The sequence below is a fragment of the Pyrus communis genome, chromosome 12 (assembly GCF_041283825.1).
Source record: "Pyrus communis isolate YQ-2024b chromosome 12, ASM4128382v1, whole genome shotgun sequence".
Taxonomy (NCBI): domain Eukaryota; kingdom Viridiplantae; phylum Streptophyta; class Magnoliopsida; order Rosales; family Rosaceae; genus Pyrus; species Pyrus communis.
In genome coordinates this window covers 65553-81264 of record NC_142576.1, presented here as the reverse complement: position 1 = coordinate 81264, position 15712 = coordinate 65553, and the positions used below count along the sequence as shown (strand labels likewise).

General features: G+C 34.0%; 2 protein-coding genes and 1 long non-coding RNA gene across 19 annotated transcripts; 1 reads left to right on the top strand and 2 right to left on the bottom strand.

Moving 5' to 3' along the window:
• The first annotated feature begins 356 nt into the window (after window positions 1-356).
• Window positions 357-4377, top strand: LOC137713177 (uncharacterized). 17 transcript variants are annotated; one of them, XR_015954470.1, is made up of 10 exons: window positions 357-875; window positions 974-1043; window positions 1448-1563; window positions 1733-1835; window positions 1994-2075; window positions 2212-2253; window positions 2576-3233; window positions 3367-3401; window positions 3495-4090; window positions 4175-4377. XR_015954470.1 is itself a non-coding variant. In XM_088682059.1 (9 exons), exons 1-4 carry the CDS (start codon window positions 435-437, stop codon window positions 1790-1792), a joined length of 603 nt encoding a protein of 200 aa, XP_088538185.1. In that variant the 5' UTR covers window positions 357-434; the 3' UTR covers window positions 1793-1835; window positions 1994-2075; window positions 2212-2253; window positions 2576-3233; window positions 3330-3401; window positions 3495-4377. The 17 variants fall into 17 exon arrangements, 1 of the variants encoding a protein (XP_088538185.1); XR_015954465.1 differs by having other exon boundaries at window positions 3330-3401; XR_015954472.1 differs by having other exon boundaries at window positions 359-875; window positions 2576-2652; window positions 3176-3233; window positions 3495-4377.
• Window positions 4378-4599: 222 nt separating this feature from the next.
• LOC137745354 (uncharacterized) lies at window positions 4600-5830 on the bottom strand. Its single transcript, XM_068485297.2, has one exon. It carries the CDS (start codon window positions 5310-5312, stop codon window positions 4734-4736), a length of 579 nt encoding a protein of 192 aa, XP_068341398.2. The 5' UTR covers window positions 5313-5830; the 3' UTR covers window positions 4600-4733.
• A 1097-nt stretch (window positions 5831-6927) lies between these two features.
• LOC148692105 (uncharacterized) lies at window positions 6928-8536 on the bottom strand. Its single transcript, XR_015954479.1, has 3 exons — window positions 7855-8536; window positions 7438-7519; window positions 6928-7049 (listed from the first exon to the last, which is right to left on the bottom strand). It is a non-coding gene; the product is annotated as an uncharacterized LOC148692105 (long non-coding RNA).
• Between the last annotated feature and the right edge of the window lie 7176 nt (window positions 8537-15712).

Genomic DNA, 15712 nt, shown 5'->3' with positions numbered 1-15712 from the left:
TCGTAAAACAAGTTTACGCTCCACTATGGTGTCTCCCAACAACGACCATGTCCTTGTAATAGTAGCACTCCATACGCTCCACTATGGTGTCTCCCAACAACGATCATGTCCTTGTAATAGTAGCACTCCAAATCACAAAGCTTTATGAACCACGATTATGTTGAAAACTCTCTCATATGGACTCAATGAGACTCTCTAATATTTATTACACTATATGTATAATTACATGTATGATAAAAAGTTGTTTTACAATTTTAGGGGGCTTCCCTATTTGTAAAAATTGAGATATCTTTGGAAGTATGTAATTATTCATGAAGAGTCAAAAGTTGCAACTCTTCATTAGGATAGACACATATTTATATATACTAAAACTCAAACTGATGTGGTACTGTTCTAGAGCAGTAAAATGGTGAAAATGCCCTTACAATGCTGTCATGGCTGCCTTTTGTTTAGGCTTCTCTACAGTAAAAATGCATTTTTGCCCTTCCACTCCACCTGTCGACCATCGCAGCGTCTTCTGGCATCTTCCCTTTCTTTTCACTATTTTTCCTTATGTTGCTTTTCACTTCTTTTCCTCTAATTTGAGTTCGATTGTTTTGGTTTCTGTGGTTTTGCTTTTCACTTCTTTTCCTCTCCCCTTTTCTCTGTTGTTCTGTCTCCCAGAAACCCTTCGTTCTCCATTTGCCGTTATCATCCACCTCCGAATTAGCTGCTCTTCGTCAACTCCATCTACTTTAATTTTCCTACATAGCTTTCTCTCTGAAGCTCAAAATTCTTGGCCAAACAGAACAACGAACTTCCCGATGGTCACCAGCTCCAGTTCAAGGTCGAGAAGCACTCAGTCAATGACGTCCCCGACGCCAAGATTTCGTAAGGTCTCAATATCGAACTGGTTTGATTTTTGTGTACCTGATTTAAATTTTTTTGGTGATTTACTTTTGGCTGTCTGATCTGGTTTGATTTTTGCTTTCAGGAAACGTTGGTCTTCGAATATTGGGGTTTTTGTCTGCAAGCTTGCAAGGCTGCAAGCCCTTTGTGATCAAGTATGTATTTTTTTTCTTTGATTAAATGTTTTTGTTTTCAGTTTTTTAAGCATTCATCTTTTACTAATTGTCTAAGAGCTTCCATGGGATCTGCCCTATGTTGTTACTTCGCGGTTACCTCTGTTGGGGTTGAAAAAACCACAAACGCATTGTAAGTCTGAAAACTAATCAAAAGGTTTTAGAAATTAAAAAAAAAAAAAAAATTATCGTAAAGGTTTTTAAAAATTCGGATCATGTTTGCATTTTTATCCAATCTCATGCTCTAGCAATGCTTATAAAGATGACTGTTAGATTATCAAAGGACTCTGGAATGGTAGAAAACGCAAAAGGTCTGCAAGAATTAGTTTTATTTGTTTTGTTATAGGAATTCAAATAATGATAAAAATTCTAACATTTTGTTCCAGAAGTTGCAATTTAATCCTACATCGACAAATTTCTCTGATGGCCACTGACTAGAGGTTGACATTCTGATTCGATGGCTAGATTGGCAACAAATTTATTGGGAAATGCATCTTCAAAGGTATGCCTCTGGAGCAATTTAAAGGTAGGAATTTTTAATTTTTCGTGAAATGAATGTTTTGTCGTGGAAGGAGTTTATAATAGATTGGTTGGACAAGTACATGGTGTTTGTTTGGTTGAATGTAGAAAAGAATTGGAAGAATTATGAAAGTACTTGCATTTTGTTGCAGGAGTTGGAACTTCAACGTTGCATGGAGGAAATTGTCATAAGTTCGGTGGCCAGAGCTTGACGTTGGCATGACAACAAATTTACTCGCAAATGCATATTCAAAAGTATGCTTTTTTGTTGTTTCTTGGTGAAAGATTGATGAGCGATGATTGCTATTGTTTATTCATGGTTGATTGAGCATTTTTGTTATATGAAACCGTAAAGAACAGTTGCCTCGATGCTAAGTTTTTTTTATATTTCTTGATGCATTTCTATTGATCAGGTATAGATGGACTGGTCAATACGAAGCGCATCTGTGGGACAATAGTTGCAACAAAGAAGGGTAGAGCAGGAAGGGAAGCAAGGTTTGTCAAGAAAACAATGATGTTTTTAATTACAAGAAATGTGCATTTTTTTCCAGTCAAATTCTGCTTTTGTTCTGACTATTTTCAATACTATATGCTGATTCTATTTTTTAATTTTTGGTTTTTCTTTGATTAGCTGGGGAATTACAATCAAATGATGGATCTTCAGTTTACTTGGGTAAGCATTTTTTGACATATAATTTGGCTTACCATTTTAACTGTCAAACCATGTTGTTTTAGTTCATGCTACTAATCATGCATTCAATAGATTTATATATACAACAACGGTTAAATGCTAATTGATTACTAACATAATGCGGTCTTTACAAGAAAAGCAATGGATTCTCAAGAGGGGCTTGAATGTACAGAAGAATTACAAGATCTTAATAGCTATTCATAATTTTATATAATAATTTAGATAAAATATCGATAAGAAATAATATAAATACCAAATAAAAATCTCTAAAATCTCTTTGTTTTGTTTCTTCTCTGTGTAGCAGACGTCATCAATATGGAAGATGGCTAGCCAGGATTGGAAATGTTGCTGTAAATAAGGATCTCTTGGGACATTCAATGAGTGATTTTTCAAACTTTATTTGCTTTTTGTATCTAAAAAATTTCCTAATATTTTTAATATAATCAGTGAAACCACGATTTCATGTACTAGCTAGCGACTAGGATGCTTGGTTTTTATATGATTCTGATTATTTGAGGTATTTGAATAAAGTTTTGTTCAAAGTAGGAAAGTCAATTTAAACTCAACCTTCTTTACAAGCTTGAGGGGAGATTTTAGTCTTATAATGATTAATAATAAGATACAATTAGGGTAATACATGTACTGTACATATTGCTAACTATGCTAGACCAAAAGTATCATCATTACTGCTTAAACATACCAATCAGTTTACATTCTGTGAATGCATATGACGACTGAGGGGTTTAACCCTCAATTGCAATCTCATCCTGACTGATATGTGTAATTTTGTGTTTACACCATACTAATCAATATTTTTTTCATATGTTTAATCAAACTCTTATTTAATGTACATTTCGCATACACAAACGGGCAAAAACTTCTTGACATCCTATAAAATTGCCAGAAAAAGGTCATTTCCAACTCATGCAAAACCAGACTTATTTCCCGCAGAAAAACACTAGGTAAACACAATCTATCCTTATTTTGTTCATAATATAATTCTATTGTGATACAATTTTGTTTCATGTATTTCAATCCTTTTCTTTTCCCTTTCCTAGGGTACCTCCTTTAAACTACTTTTCCCATTCTTCTTAGGTCAGAAGATGTCTTTTTGCCAGTTCTGAACAAAGGTCATTCCTAACTGTATAATTTTTTTTACCAATGTCCAAATCTTAAACTATTGCATGCTCATGTTTGCCGATCTTTGGACCAATTTCAAACAGTGATGTAGAAGATATCTTAGAAGAAAATGCGCAGGACTTTGACCGAGTTCCTAACAAGCTATTGAAAAAAAGTCATCTCCAACTGCTGCAAAAACAGATTCCGGTTCTTCCAAAAAAAGATTAGGTAACTACTCTTTATACTTGCTTTTTGTACAAGTTTTAATTTATCTGTACACAAATTCAACAAATCTATTCTCATTTTCCAATTTTTTAAGAAGCTGTCTATCAAACTGACTACAGTTGAAATTTAAGATTCTTAGCACATGCTTTGTTTTGAAGTTGTCTATCAAACTAACTACTCTTTATAGTTGCCAAATGTTGTTATCTCACTCTCTTTACACAGTTTATTTAATCAGTTTTTTAGTATAAACAGTGATGTCCTTGATTAAATAATAATGTCAAACAAAATTTAGAGAAAAATATAACCGCCCAATAAGAATGACTTGCCGAATTACATCGCAATAACAAAAGGTAAAGAATAAATAAAATGGCAAGTAAATGGTTTTTATCAACTGATTGAGCACCTACTTCATATGGGAAGAAGAGGTCACAAAGGCAAAACAGGGAACAACAACTACTTCATATTGGAATAAGAGGTTAGTTTAATTGTAATTATTTTTTTATTTGGTCAAATTCGAAGTTGGTTGGCTTGCATCTAATTTGGTCGTTTGCTTGCACAGGTTGAAGTCACTGGTTTTATTAATGCTGGTGATCGAAATCAATCCAAGTTAATGTGAAAACGATATCATTATTTTGTTATGGTGAGAACTGATTTAAATTAAGAAATTGAATTACTTTTTTATTACCTCTTTTGTGATCATTTACTGAGAATTTGTTAATTGTTTTAATATATATGAGGTAGGATTTCTACTTTCATTTCTCATCTTTAGAGATTGCTGAATTTCTACATTCATTTCTCATCTTTAGAGATTGTTGGATTTCATATTGTCAAATAGTTTATGGATTTTCATATTAAGCGCGTCAATATGTTGATGCAGTAATTCAATTAGATGTGATAAAGTTGATGTGTTTATACCTTTAAACACATTTTTTCACACAATTTCTAATCCCGCAGCAACGCGCGGGCAAAACTTTCTAGTTTTTCACTAAAAGACATCACTTATAACTTCCATTCAATTAATAAATTTAAGATAATAATAAAATTTCCAACATATATAAGTACGTCTCATATGCATGCATGTTTGAGAATTGGAGGTCCATTGCCCATTGTACGTAGTCTTAGCTAGCATGAGTACCGTACATTCTTCGAAGACCAGAGCTTTCATTAATCAGAAACCGCGCACTGGGTTTTTTATGATCATTTATTTCTTCATGATGAGTAACTGCTTTTCTAGCATTCATCACTCTCTGCACTATTCTGCTTCCCAGAACTTGGGTTCCGTTGTTTCCTGTTTGAATTCTTCCTTTTAGACTTGGAGTACTATTCAAACTGCCGTGAATTGCTATTGTAGTAGTAGTAATCTTCTGCACCTGCATTGTGCGTTCCAGTACTTTCCGACCCCTACAGACGCTTGGTGAGCATGACTGCCTCCTTATTGGTTTTGAAGCAGTTTCTGGTGCAGCTGCTTTGGTCGGGATCAGGTGAGTCGGCATCGTACTGGTACGACCTCGTCCTCCTCGTGTAGCAGAAGTTGAGCGTTGTTCTGTCCTCACACTAGCTGGTTTCTCGTTAGAAAATCCAGCTACAATTAGATGATCAGGGGAGGCAGCAGAGACACATGTAGTAGTAGTTGTTGACGTCGTTGGCTTTGTTTTTGAGTATTCCATCTTCAGTACTCCTCCCAGTCCCATGGCCATGCCCGACGAGGATAAGAAATTTATTGGAGCTGATGTTTCACCGACCACGTTATTATTTGCTGATCTTTTTGCTCTTGTGTCAACGGATGCTGATGACCTAATAATATTAACATTCTTTGCTGGTTTCTGGTTCAGACGAGGATAAACTGCGACTGGTGTCGTTCTGTTTTTTGTTTGAGCCTTGGATGACACAATTGTGCCTGTGCTGCTGCAGATGCTTCGTCTTTGACTCGGGGTGACACTTCTCCTCACCGGGATTTTCGGTTTTGGGTTTGGAGATTTTGGTCTCCCATTTCTTGGCTCAACTGCCTCTGTGTTGCTATTGCTACCTGCAAACTGGTTTCAGTTTCATCCATGTTTGTTATTAGTAATTCCTTTCATTAGTTAATATGGCATGTGAATGACCTCTAAATTATGATCAAGTCGGAGCCTTGTCCATAGAATTAGAAATCCGTGATATTTTTGCCTTAATGCGGAGAAATTTTTAGTTGTGATGGGAATACGAGTGGTACACCACGTGTTTTTATGTAAGTGGGGACAAATTTTATTTTTTAAGTTATTAACTTTTTAACATATATATCCCACAATTTATATAACAACACGTGATATATCATCTCGTGTGACGGTCACATCGAAAAATCTCTCCTTAACGTGAAGCATTAATTCTTTTAGCCAATTACCTTCATGTTTTGGTCTTAAATTGCAAACGTAGAAGCACGTGATCAACTTTTAAAGTAAGGTTGTGTTGACTAAAAAATAACCACGTGAATAATTAGATAAAAATGCTAACAAAATCAGTTAAAAGAACCCATTCTCTACATATATCAAATTATTATATCGAATGTTACGGATTTTTAATTCAAAAACTAGAACTTCAATTCGACCATAGTTCAAAAATCGTTATTTCAATCGTCTAATGAAATTAGGTCTCACTTTTTTACGGACTAAGAAATTACAAAAAAATTTAAATTCTTAATAGCTTACTAAAAAGTCATTAATTTTCTTTTGGTTGAAAAACACAATCATTTCGATATATGAATTTTATGAATATTGATAAAAAGAGTAAACCATATAATCTGTCCTTAAATTTTCATCATAGTTTAGATTTCGTTTCTGAATTGATTTTGTGTTAATTATGGTATTTGAATTTGACAAAATGGAGAGAATTAGTCATTTCATCCAAACTTTGGTACATTTTCTGTTATTATGCTTATGTGCATGACATTAGGAATTTTCTTTTTAACAAACAATATTATTTATACTAAACTTGAGGGAGTGGGCTAAGCCTCACAATAGGTTTGCAATAATGTAGTTCAAATTTACTTTTGGCGTTAATCAAACATAAGATCTTTCACTTACAACTTACAAGTGAAGAGGAATACCACTAGAGCGCAGTACTAAGTGGATCATTATGCTTACATGCATGGCATGTGGTTCAAATTTGACTCAACACTACGGTCTAGTGGTGTTTTTATTTACTTATAAGCGAGAGGTCTTAGGTTTCGATTCTCTAGCCAAAGGAGAATTCGAATCAAATTATTATGACTAGCCTAACATGAAAGTTAGCCCACTCATCCACACTTCTGTATAGATAATATCGTATGTATTAAAAGAAAACATTTACATACCCGCGAAAGAGGTTGGAAGATTGGTAATTCCCTTTGAACGACCAATTTAGGGCCATTTGTGTCCATTTCTAGAGACGGGAAAAGAGGAGTTGCAGGCGGTGTTTTTAACCTTGATTGATTTACATAAGATAAGAGCAACATATATATTAGCTACTATTGGTCAACAACTAGGCAATTTTATAATTAGGACCTCATAATTTTTTTGGTAAATTAAAACTTAAACATTTAGGATTTTATTTATTTATTTATTTTTGCAAAACGATAGATTTTGTTAAATTATATGTTAGATTAGTCATCAACAGAGTTTTTCACCATTGTAGTAAATGATCGCTTGCTTCAAAACTTAAAATTAGTCACTCCTTTTCTTGCTTTGATTTATTTATTTTATGTCGTATTTCTCTTTAATAAAAAGCTAGAAACAAAACTAGAAATAAAATTAAATTTAGGTTGCAATCAAATTAATGGATAAAAAAAAGGGATAAATAAAGAAGGCCTACCAATCATAGTCGTTCTTGTCGTTTTCGGCATAAATTTCAGATCCCTTCTTGGCAGACGCAATTCTGTAGAGCTGGTAGTTTCCTGCGCGCAGTTTTTTGGTTTTCTAAGGTAAATTAAAAGAAACTTTAACAAAAAAATTTCGGTATTGTTTATTTTAATAAAAAATAATATTTTTGCATTAAAAAATTAATCATGATACTATTCATTTTACTATTTAACAAACAGCTAGCTACGGCTAGCTATAGTAAATGAATCAAATTAAGAAACCGATGAAGGATATATGAAATATTCACATATAGTTCTAAAAATATGATTTTAATTTGCCTCTAAAACTTAATATATATAGTAATAATTATTATACAGTTAATATTTGCATATATACACGTGCTATTAATATGCAACAGTGCCGTACGTACCATTTAGCTCAAACTCGTCAGAAACGGGTTGGAGGAGGCTGACGATATTGCATTCTTTTTCGCGCTTTTGCAACTCCTGGAACAGAATAAGATCTTGATCATGATCTCTGTCGTCCTTCCGTCCTCCGTTGATCAAGGGCATCCCGGGAACTCTCCTCCTGGTACCACCCCTTAAGCTTGCTCCATTCGGTTTCGAATTCGAATTCATGGTACTATTTCTATATATCTAACGTTGAGGGTTTTTAGGTCCCTCTAGCTCATTTCGTTTTGATTAACTACAGCTGCAAAATGCTCCTTGCAATTAGATACAACATCTATATAGGACATCGATCGATCCCATAGAGGAGGAGGTATAACTTATAATTTATAAACATCGATCAAACATGGATGAATCGAGTTATACGCTAACCCCCATAGCATCGGCATAAACAGAGGTTGCCACATGGAATCTTAGCCGGCAATTTCAGAGTCCAAACTACACAAACACAAAGCGACGAAGTTTGCTTAATTTTATCAAATGTAGGGGAGTTGCAGGCGGTGTTATTAATCTTGATTGATCTACATTCTTTATGAGCAAATTATATATTACACATAAGCTACTATTGGTCAACAACTAGGCAATTTTATAATTAGGAACTAATAATTTGTTTGGTAATAAATTAAAACATAAAACTTAGGATTGATTGTCACTCAGTACTATGATCTAGTGATATTCCTCTTCACTTGTAAGTGAAAGATTTGAGGTTCAATTCTTGCCCAAGGCGAGTTTGAACCACATTATTGCTAGCTCATTGTGAGGCAAAACACATTTCATTCTTTCAGTGTAGAAAATATTGTCCATTTGGTCGTGTATGGTAAGAGAGGAAGAGAGCGTGAGATGCAAACAGAGGGATTAGAGAGAGAGAAAAAAGAAGGGGAGAGAGAGAGAGAGAGGTTAAGACGCATACAGAGAAATGAAGATATAGGAGCAGCACTGAGAATAGAGATTAGAAATATGCTAAAATCATATGTAAATGAGGCTTTAATAAAAAACTGTAAAATTTGATTTTGTGAATTGTATTATTGTCCATCATTTTTTCTATGATAAAAAAGTAAATAGTGTTTTCACCATCTTTTAGTTAACAAAAATGATATTTTAATAAGTAATTTAGATTTGTATTGCTCGGATGAATTTCTTAATTCTTCAGTTGTTTTGCCCAGCCACTAAAAATTACCAAATTAATGCCCTATTCCTTCTCTTACTCTTCAAAACACACACGAACAAAAAAATGGGCATTGATTAAAAAGAACATAAAACCCCATGCTTACACATGAATACAAAAAGGCACAAAACCCAAGAGCCTATTTGTTATTTTACTTGAGAACTGATCTCAAAATTTTATTTTTATTAAAAACTCATGCTTTAATTTAAAATTTTTAAATCCAAAACTTTGTTTGGTATGCAAGTTCTACATCTCAAACTAATCAAAATTTCTACCGTGCTCTTTCAAAAAAGAAACAAATTTGAATACCCAGGCCCAACGTTGATGAACTCATTGTTATCATCTCTCTCACTCCAACCTTCGTGCATATATGAAATTTTGATCTGAAAGCTGGGTTATTTCGTACTGAAATTGATTGACTGAGAAGAAAAAAGGGACCTGTTGCTTTCGAGCGATAGCTTCCAAGTGGGTTCGGAAAGTGGTAAGATGCTCCTTCATGAGATTGGTTCTAATCTTGGCAACATTCTCGCCCAACAGACGATATTGGTCCTGCAAATAAAGGATGGCTTTGGGTTGGATTCCAGGACTTGGTAGTCGAAATCAATGGCGGAGATTCTCCATGCAGGTTTTGACGTTCGACGTGGCTGCGCCACTGGTGGTTGGTATGAGGGATCCAATTGAGACGACGGGTCAGAAAAAGGATCTAAGAGGCAAGAGGGAAGAGAGGGGATTGGGAGAGAGACGTGAAAGAAGATCCAAAGAGTCTAAAAACACACTTTTTGTGTTTCAACAAGAAGGCTTTGTTTTGAAAAAAATTTGAGTTGTGGTTTTGAGAATTAGATCCAAATCAAATACCAAACAAGAACTTTAAAATTGTGACTCAAAACTTGTTTTTGAGTTAAAAAAATTAGATCCAAGTCAAATACCAAATAGACCCTAAAATATTTGGAATTTTTTTTCCCTTTATACTATACTAGTCTCTCTGCACGCACTAACGGCATGTGAGAGGTTTTTTTTATTATCACGGGTGCTACGCGCCCCTAAAGATCTTTTATGCATGTCCAAACCATGTTATTTAGTATTGAATACTTTTATGCACCCCTAAAGATCTTTTATATATGTCCAAACTATGTCATTCGATATTGAATACTTTTATGTTTCATTATTTCTTACAAACATTTGTTATATTTTTATGTGTGTTTGGCAAGCGTATTTTTGAATTAAGGGATCAATTTTTATTACATGAAGTATGAACCGATTGTGTTGCATTGTGAAAAGGTTTAAAAATAGTAGTACATACATATACAAAAACACTAATTGTAGACAATCTCTTAATACCAACCATGTACATGCATGTAGACAAATTACTAACACAAAATAATGGTTGAATACATACAATAAAACATGGAGAGAAACAAAAGAGTAAAAATAGCAAGACTATTTTGAGTCACTATGTATGTTGTAAGTCTTAGTTCCTTAGTATCTTCTTGGCTTTTGTGAATTCTCTGTCAACAAAGTAATTTAGTAATCAAACTTTCAGTAATACAATTAAAGTAGAAATCCAAAACAATTAATTTAAAGCCAAGTAAATGGAATCATTAGAAGGGAAAAAAAAAAAAAAACTAAAACCAATATTCTAAAAGTATCATGATAACACCTAGCAACACCTTATAAATTCAAATAAAAACAAACAAAGCTATAGTGCTGCTTCAAAACTACAGTCCTTGTCATCGATGGCCTCATATAGTTCATCATTGGTTTTATTTATTTATTTATTTATTTTTTTAATTTTCAAAACCCATATGCAATAGATTATCAAATTCTACAACTATAGAAATTAAGAAAACAATATAATTAACATTCTACAATCAATTCATTAAACTGTAAGTGTCACATCCCGGCCCGGGGGGATCAGTTCCCGGGCTCACTCCACCACCGTAGCATGATATTGTCCGCTTTGGGCTTACCATTCCCTCACGGTTTTGTTTTTGGGAACTCACAAGCAACTTCCCAGTGGGTCACCCATCATGGGATTGCTCTCGCGCGACACTCGCTTAACTTCGGAGTTCCGATGGAACCCGAAGCCAGTGAGCTCCCAAAAGGCCTCGTGCTAGGTAGGGATAGGAATATACATTTAAGGATCACTCCCCTGGGCGATGTGGGATGTCACAATCCACCCCCTTAGGGCCCCGACGTCCTCGTCGGCACACACGCGGCCAGGGTTAGGCTCTGATACCAAATTGTCACATCCCGGCCTGGGGGAGACCACTTCTCGGGCTCACTCCACCATCGTAGCACGATATTGTTCACTTTGGACTTACCATTCCCTCACGGTTTTGTTTTTTGGGAACTCACGAGCAACTTCCCAATGGGTCACCCATCATGGGATTGCTCTCGCGCGATACTCGCTTAACTTCGGAGTTCCGATGGAACCCGAAGCCAATGAGCTCCCAAAAGGTCTCGTGCTAGGTAAGGATAGGAATATACATTTAAGGATCACTCCCCTGGGCGATGTGGGATGTCACAGTAAGTTTCATTAAAAAAAAAAAAAGAACTTTAATAAAAAGCTCTCGGTACTGTTGATTTTAACGAAAAACCACATTTTTATACAAAAAAATCAATTTTGTTACTATTCATTTTACCATTTATTTTGTCCTTATTTTTAAGAAAGATTACATTCACACATCCCAATTTACTTTTCTCACACCCTTTTAATTTTTTAATATTTTCTACACACCACTAACATTTGATTAAAAAATATTAAAAAATTAAAAAGATGTGAAAAAAGTAATTTGGGGTGTGTGAATCTCCCTATAGTTTTTAAGCATTTTTCATTAGTTTTCCTTAAAAGTATGGTAGCAAGAAAAATAAAAATAAGATAAAATAAATGTTAGGAAAAAAATGCAAGTTAGTTCAAATGAAGGGACTTCTTCTAAGCAGGATTTACTAACAAACGGCATTGAGTAATGTGAACTGTACAACTTTAATACAAAACATAATGTATAGTAGGATATGCAATCAATATGTAATAACTTATATGTTGTAGTTCAGAAAAAACCTATGAAGTACTCGAATATGTGGTACTATGGTAGTCCAATTTTACATAATCCTTTTTTCCCTACACTCTTAACTAATCCACCTACTGATATAAATTCGGCTTTGATTGTCTTCATTGCCAACATGGCCCAACGAATGAGTTGACCAACGCTCCATGGGCTTCTTTTGTTATTGAAAATACAGCGGAGACACACCAATATACTTTAGTGGAAATAAGCCATACTTTGAAAAACTGCACATACCATACATGATTTTCTCCAAAACAATGTAAACGAAGAATGGAATCCAAAAATTAAGAGGCATTAACACTGTAGATGCGTCACTTTTAATGTCCTACACAATGAGTAATCAAACACCACCAATAGACACAATAAAATCCGTCCAAAACTTTACACACATTGCAAGTGAAAGAGAAGATATTTAATAGAAAAATAGAAAATTGAGAAAATAATAGCAAAAATTTATTGAGACATATAATATCAAAGAATAAAACAATTGAGAGACCCACCACAACCAATCTAGAAAGACATAGACAAACAATTACAAAACTACCGTAACCAATCATGAAAATATTCTTCATAAATAAACCACACCTTGTTCTTGTAAATCAAAACCCGTTATTGGTAACCGACGAATGACAGTATCATCAAACATATTTGGTCACATATCTTTACTATGAGTAATATATATTGTTTTTTGAGGAAGAAGACGTCCATCATCTTCCCACCTAAAGAAAAGAGAAACACTAATCATCCCCTTCTATTTAAAAATGTTTTTGACATTTGTGGAAATCAAATTATACCTGTGAATTGTGATACCTCGTGCTAACTGACAAATATATCCACCCTCATTGGTTTAGCCTCCGCTGGCATCATGGGAAGAAACTGCAATAGGGACAAAATGGAATTGGATTTCCCCTCATAAGGAAGGAAGGTTAGGACCTTTAACAGGGTTGTATTTCTGGTTGAAATGGGATTGTGATCAAACTCCAGAAATGCAGTCTAGACAGCGGGCCCTTCCTTTTCTGTGTGGACTGAATCGGGAAAGGGTCAGTCTCATCTAGAGCATGCTGCACATCATTCGTCCTTTTTCGGCAACAAAAACCATAATTTCATCTCAATTATCACTAACAAACAGATAAATATCCTCCGTTAGCATAAAGAGAAAAATGATAAGACTTGTGTTCCTTCATTGATCGAAAAAAACCCTTCACTGATAAACATCACACCCATTTTTTTGTTCCACAGTAAATGAGTTAAACCACCAAATGAAGCCAAAGAACGTACATCATACCCATTTTTCTTGGTCTGTAGATTGTGGAATTTGTTGAAATGCGAACATCTATTTTTCAACGCACCCTATTCCCTGAAGATTTTGCATAAAATTGAACCTAATGTATCCAATAGTAAAATTAATGCATAAAACCAGAGAGAGGAGAGAGCGAATACCAATCCAATTCCAAACTTTGGATTCATGATTTTCCTTTTTTCAGGAGGAAAACGGTTCTTTTTTTTTTTTTTTTTTTTTTTTTTTTTTTTTTCAGGAGAAAAAACGGTTTGTTTTACAAAGTGATATTGTAGTGCAGTGGAGGTTCATCACGTCTTCATCCCTTCTCCCTTTTTATAAACTTTTCCAACAATTTACCTTTTATTTGACCAAAAAAAAAAAAAAATCAATTTACTTTTTAATTTCCAGGTTTTCATAGTTTTATGACAAAATTATCCTTGCGAATTTGTTTTCATTATTTTCGCCCAGTTTTAGCTTTTTTTTTTTGTTTGAGGGATGTGTTAGTCCAATAATTTTTGGTGAAACTATGAGACATCAAAACTCACTTTTAGCTTTTTAAGAGCATCTCTAAAGGAGATGTCCAAATATCTACATAAGTTATAACAGTAAAAAAAGACCACACTAACATTCTCCAACTGAAATGTCAAATTCTATGTCGCGATAACATGGATTGGCAGCAAGGTAGTTGTTGTCAAATTTGACAGCAGCTTCAAAATTAATTATTAATGTTTTTTATTAATTTTTTATCATTGCAATTAATGTTGTTGTTGACCCGTCTTTTCTTTTTAACACTGTATAAGGGAAACGGTTCCCTTTTGCAATTAATGTTGCAATTAAGTTTTTATTAATTTAATCATTTATTTTATAATATAATAAAATAATAATTTAATTTGACATATTGGGTGGATAATAAAAATTTTAAAAGATCTCAAAATACCACATAAGCTGTTAAATTTAAATTTTATGTTCAAAATTTGACATCTCCTTTGGAGATGCTCTAATAGAGACTAACCTCTCCGCACGCGTTCACGCGCATGCAAGAGACCTTTTTTCTAATCACAGACGCTAAGCGCCCCTAAAGATGTATTGTGTTAGCCATTTACCATAATTGTTCATTGGGCATAGACATTAATAGTGTCGCTATAGTTTTAACTTAAGTTACAAACAAACTAAAATCCTAGTTGGTCAAATAGTATTTCTCCAAGTTCAATGAAAATTGATTATTGCAAAAAACACATGCTTTTCTTCTTTTAACCAATCCAAGGTCAAATAAAATTGGCTCACTTTCTGGAGTGTTTTGTAACAACCCACATAGAACAATAAGCATGGAGATCATAGTTAGCTACAAAAAAAATAACAATTTCTACCTTGATTAAAAAACTTAAACTCGTTCAAATGTTGTTATGAGTATACAATTAACAAATAAATAAGACAAAATGACCTAACAATTCAATCTCTATTCATTTCTTGATCCTCGCAAAATTTATTTCCATGGGATAATGGAGGGGTCAATATTATTAGTCTTGAACTAATATTGTTTAAACCTCCGTACCTGGAAGAGAAAAACACATAAACAGAGTGAAGCTAAACATAATGTCCCAAATCAATCTTGATAGGAAAAAAAATGGAAACTGTAAAATAAACCTAGCAACATATATTCAGTATTTCTTCTTCTTCTTCCTTTTTTTTTTTTTTTGAACGCTAATTTGATATTAAAACTGACCTAACTTGAGCTTCCAAATCATCAAGCTTGGTAGCATAATCTTACTAAACCAACTCCACAGCCTTACTGTGTTTTTCTTCTTTATTCATCCACTCCTCCCTCATTTTCTTCACCTCTTCGTTCAAGCCACGACTTGAGCTATGGACATTGCCAACATCCATGCTAGCATTGACACTCTTAGAAGGGAACTATGACACATGATTTTACTTATGTTTTTCAACCCACTTTTGTAAATATAGAAGAAGCTAAATGCAAATATTCTATATGTTTACTCTTCCTCAATTTGGAATACTGCTTTGAGATTCCAAGTATGATATTAGAAGTGAACACAATAAGGCGATAAGATAAAAAGGCAGCAATTAACCAAGACAATGAAGAACTTGAATAATTAAAATTACAAATGGGAAAAATCGAACCTGTATGACCCCGCTAGTGTTTGACAAACTCAGATTGTTCCTGCAAACATGCATAGAAGCGTCTTTAGCCTTGCAAGATACATCACAGTAACATATTATTGTCCAAATTTCTATCCCTAATGAAAAAACTTGTGTCAATAAAATTAATAAACAAAGAAAAAAGGAAAAATGAA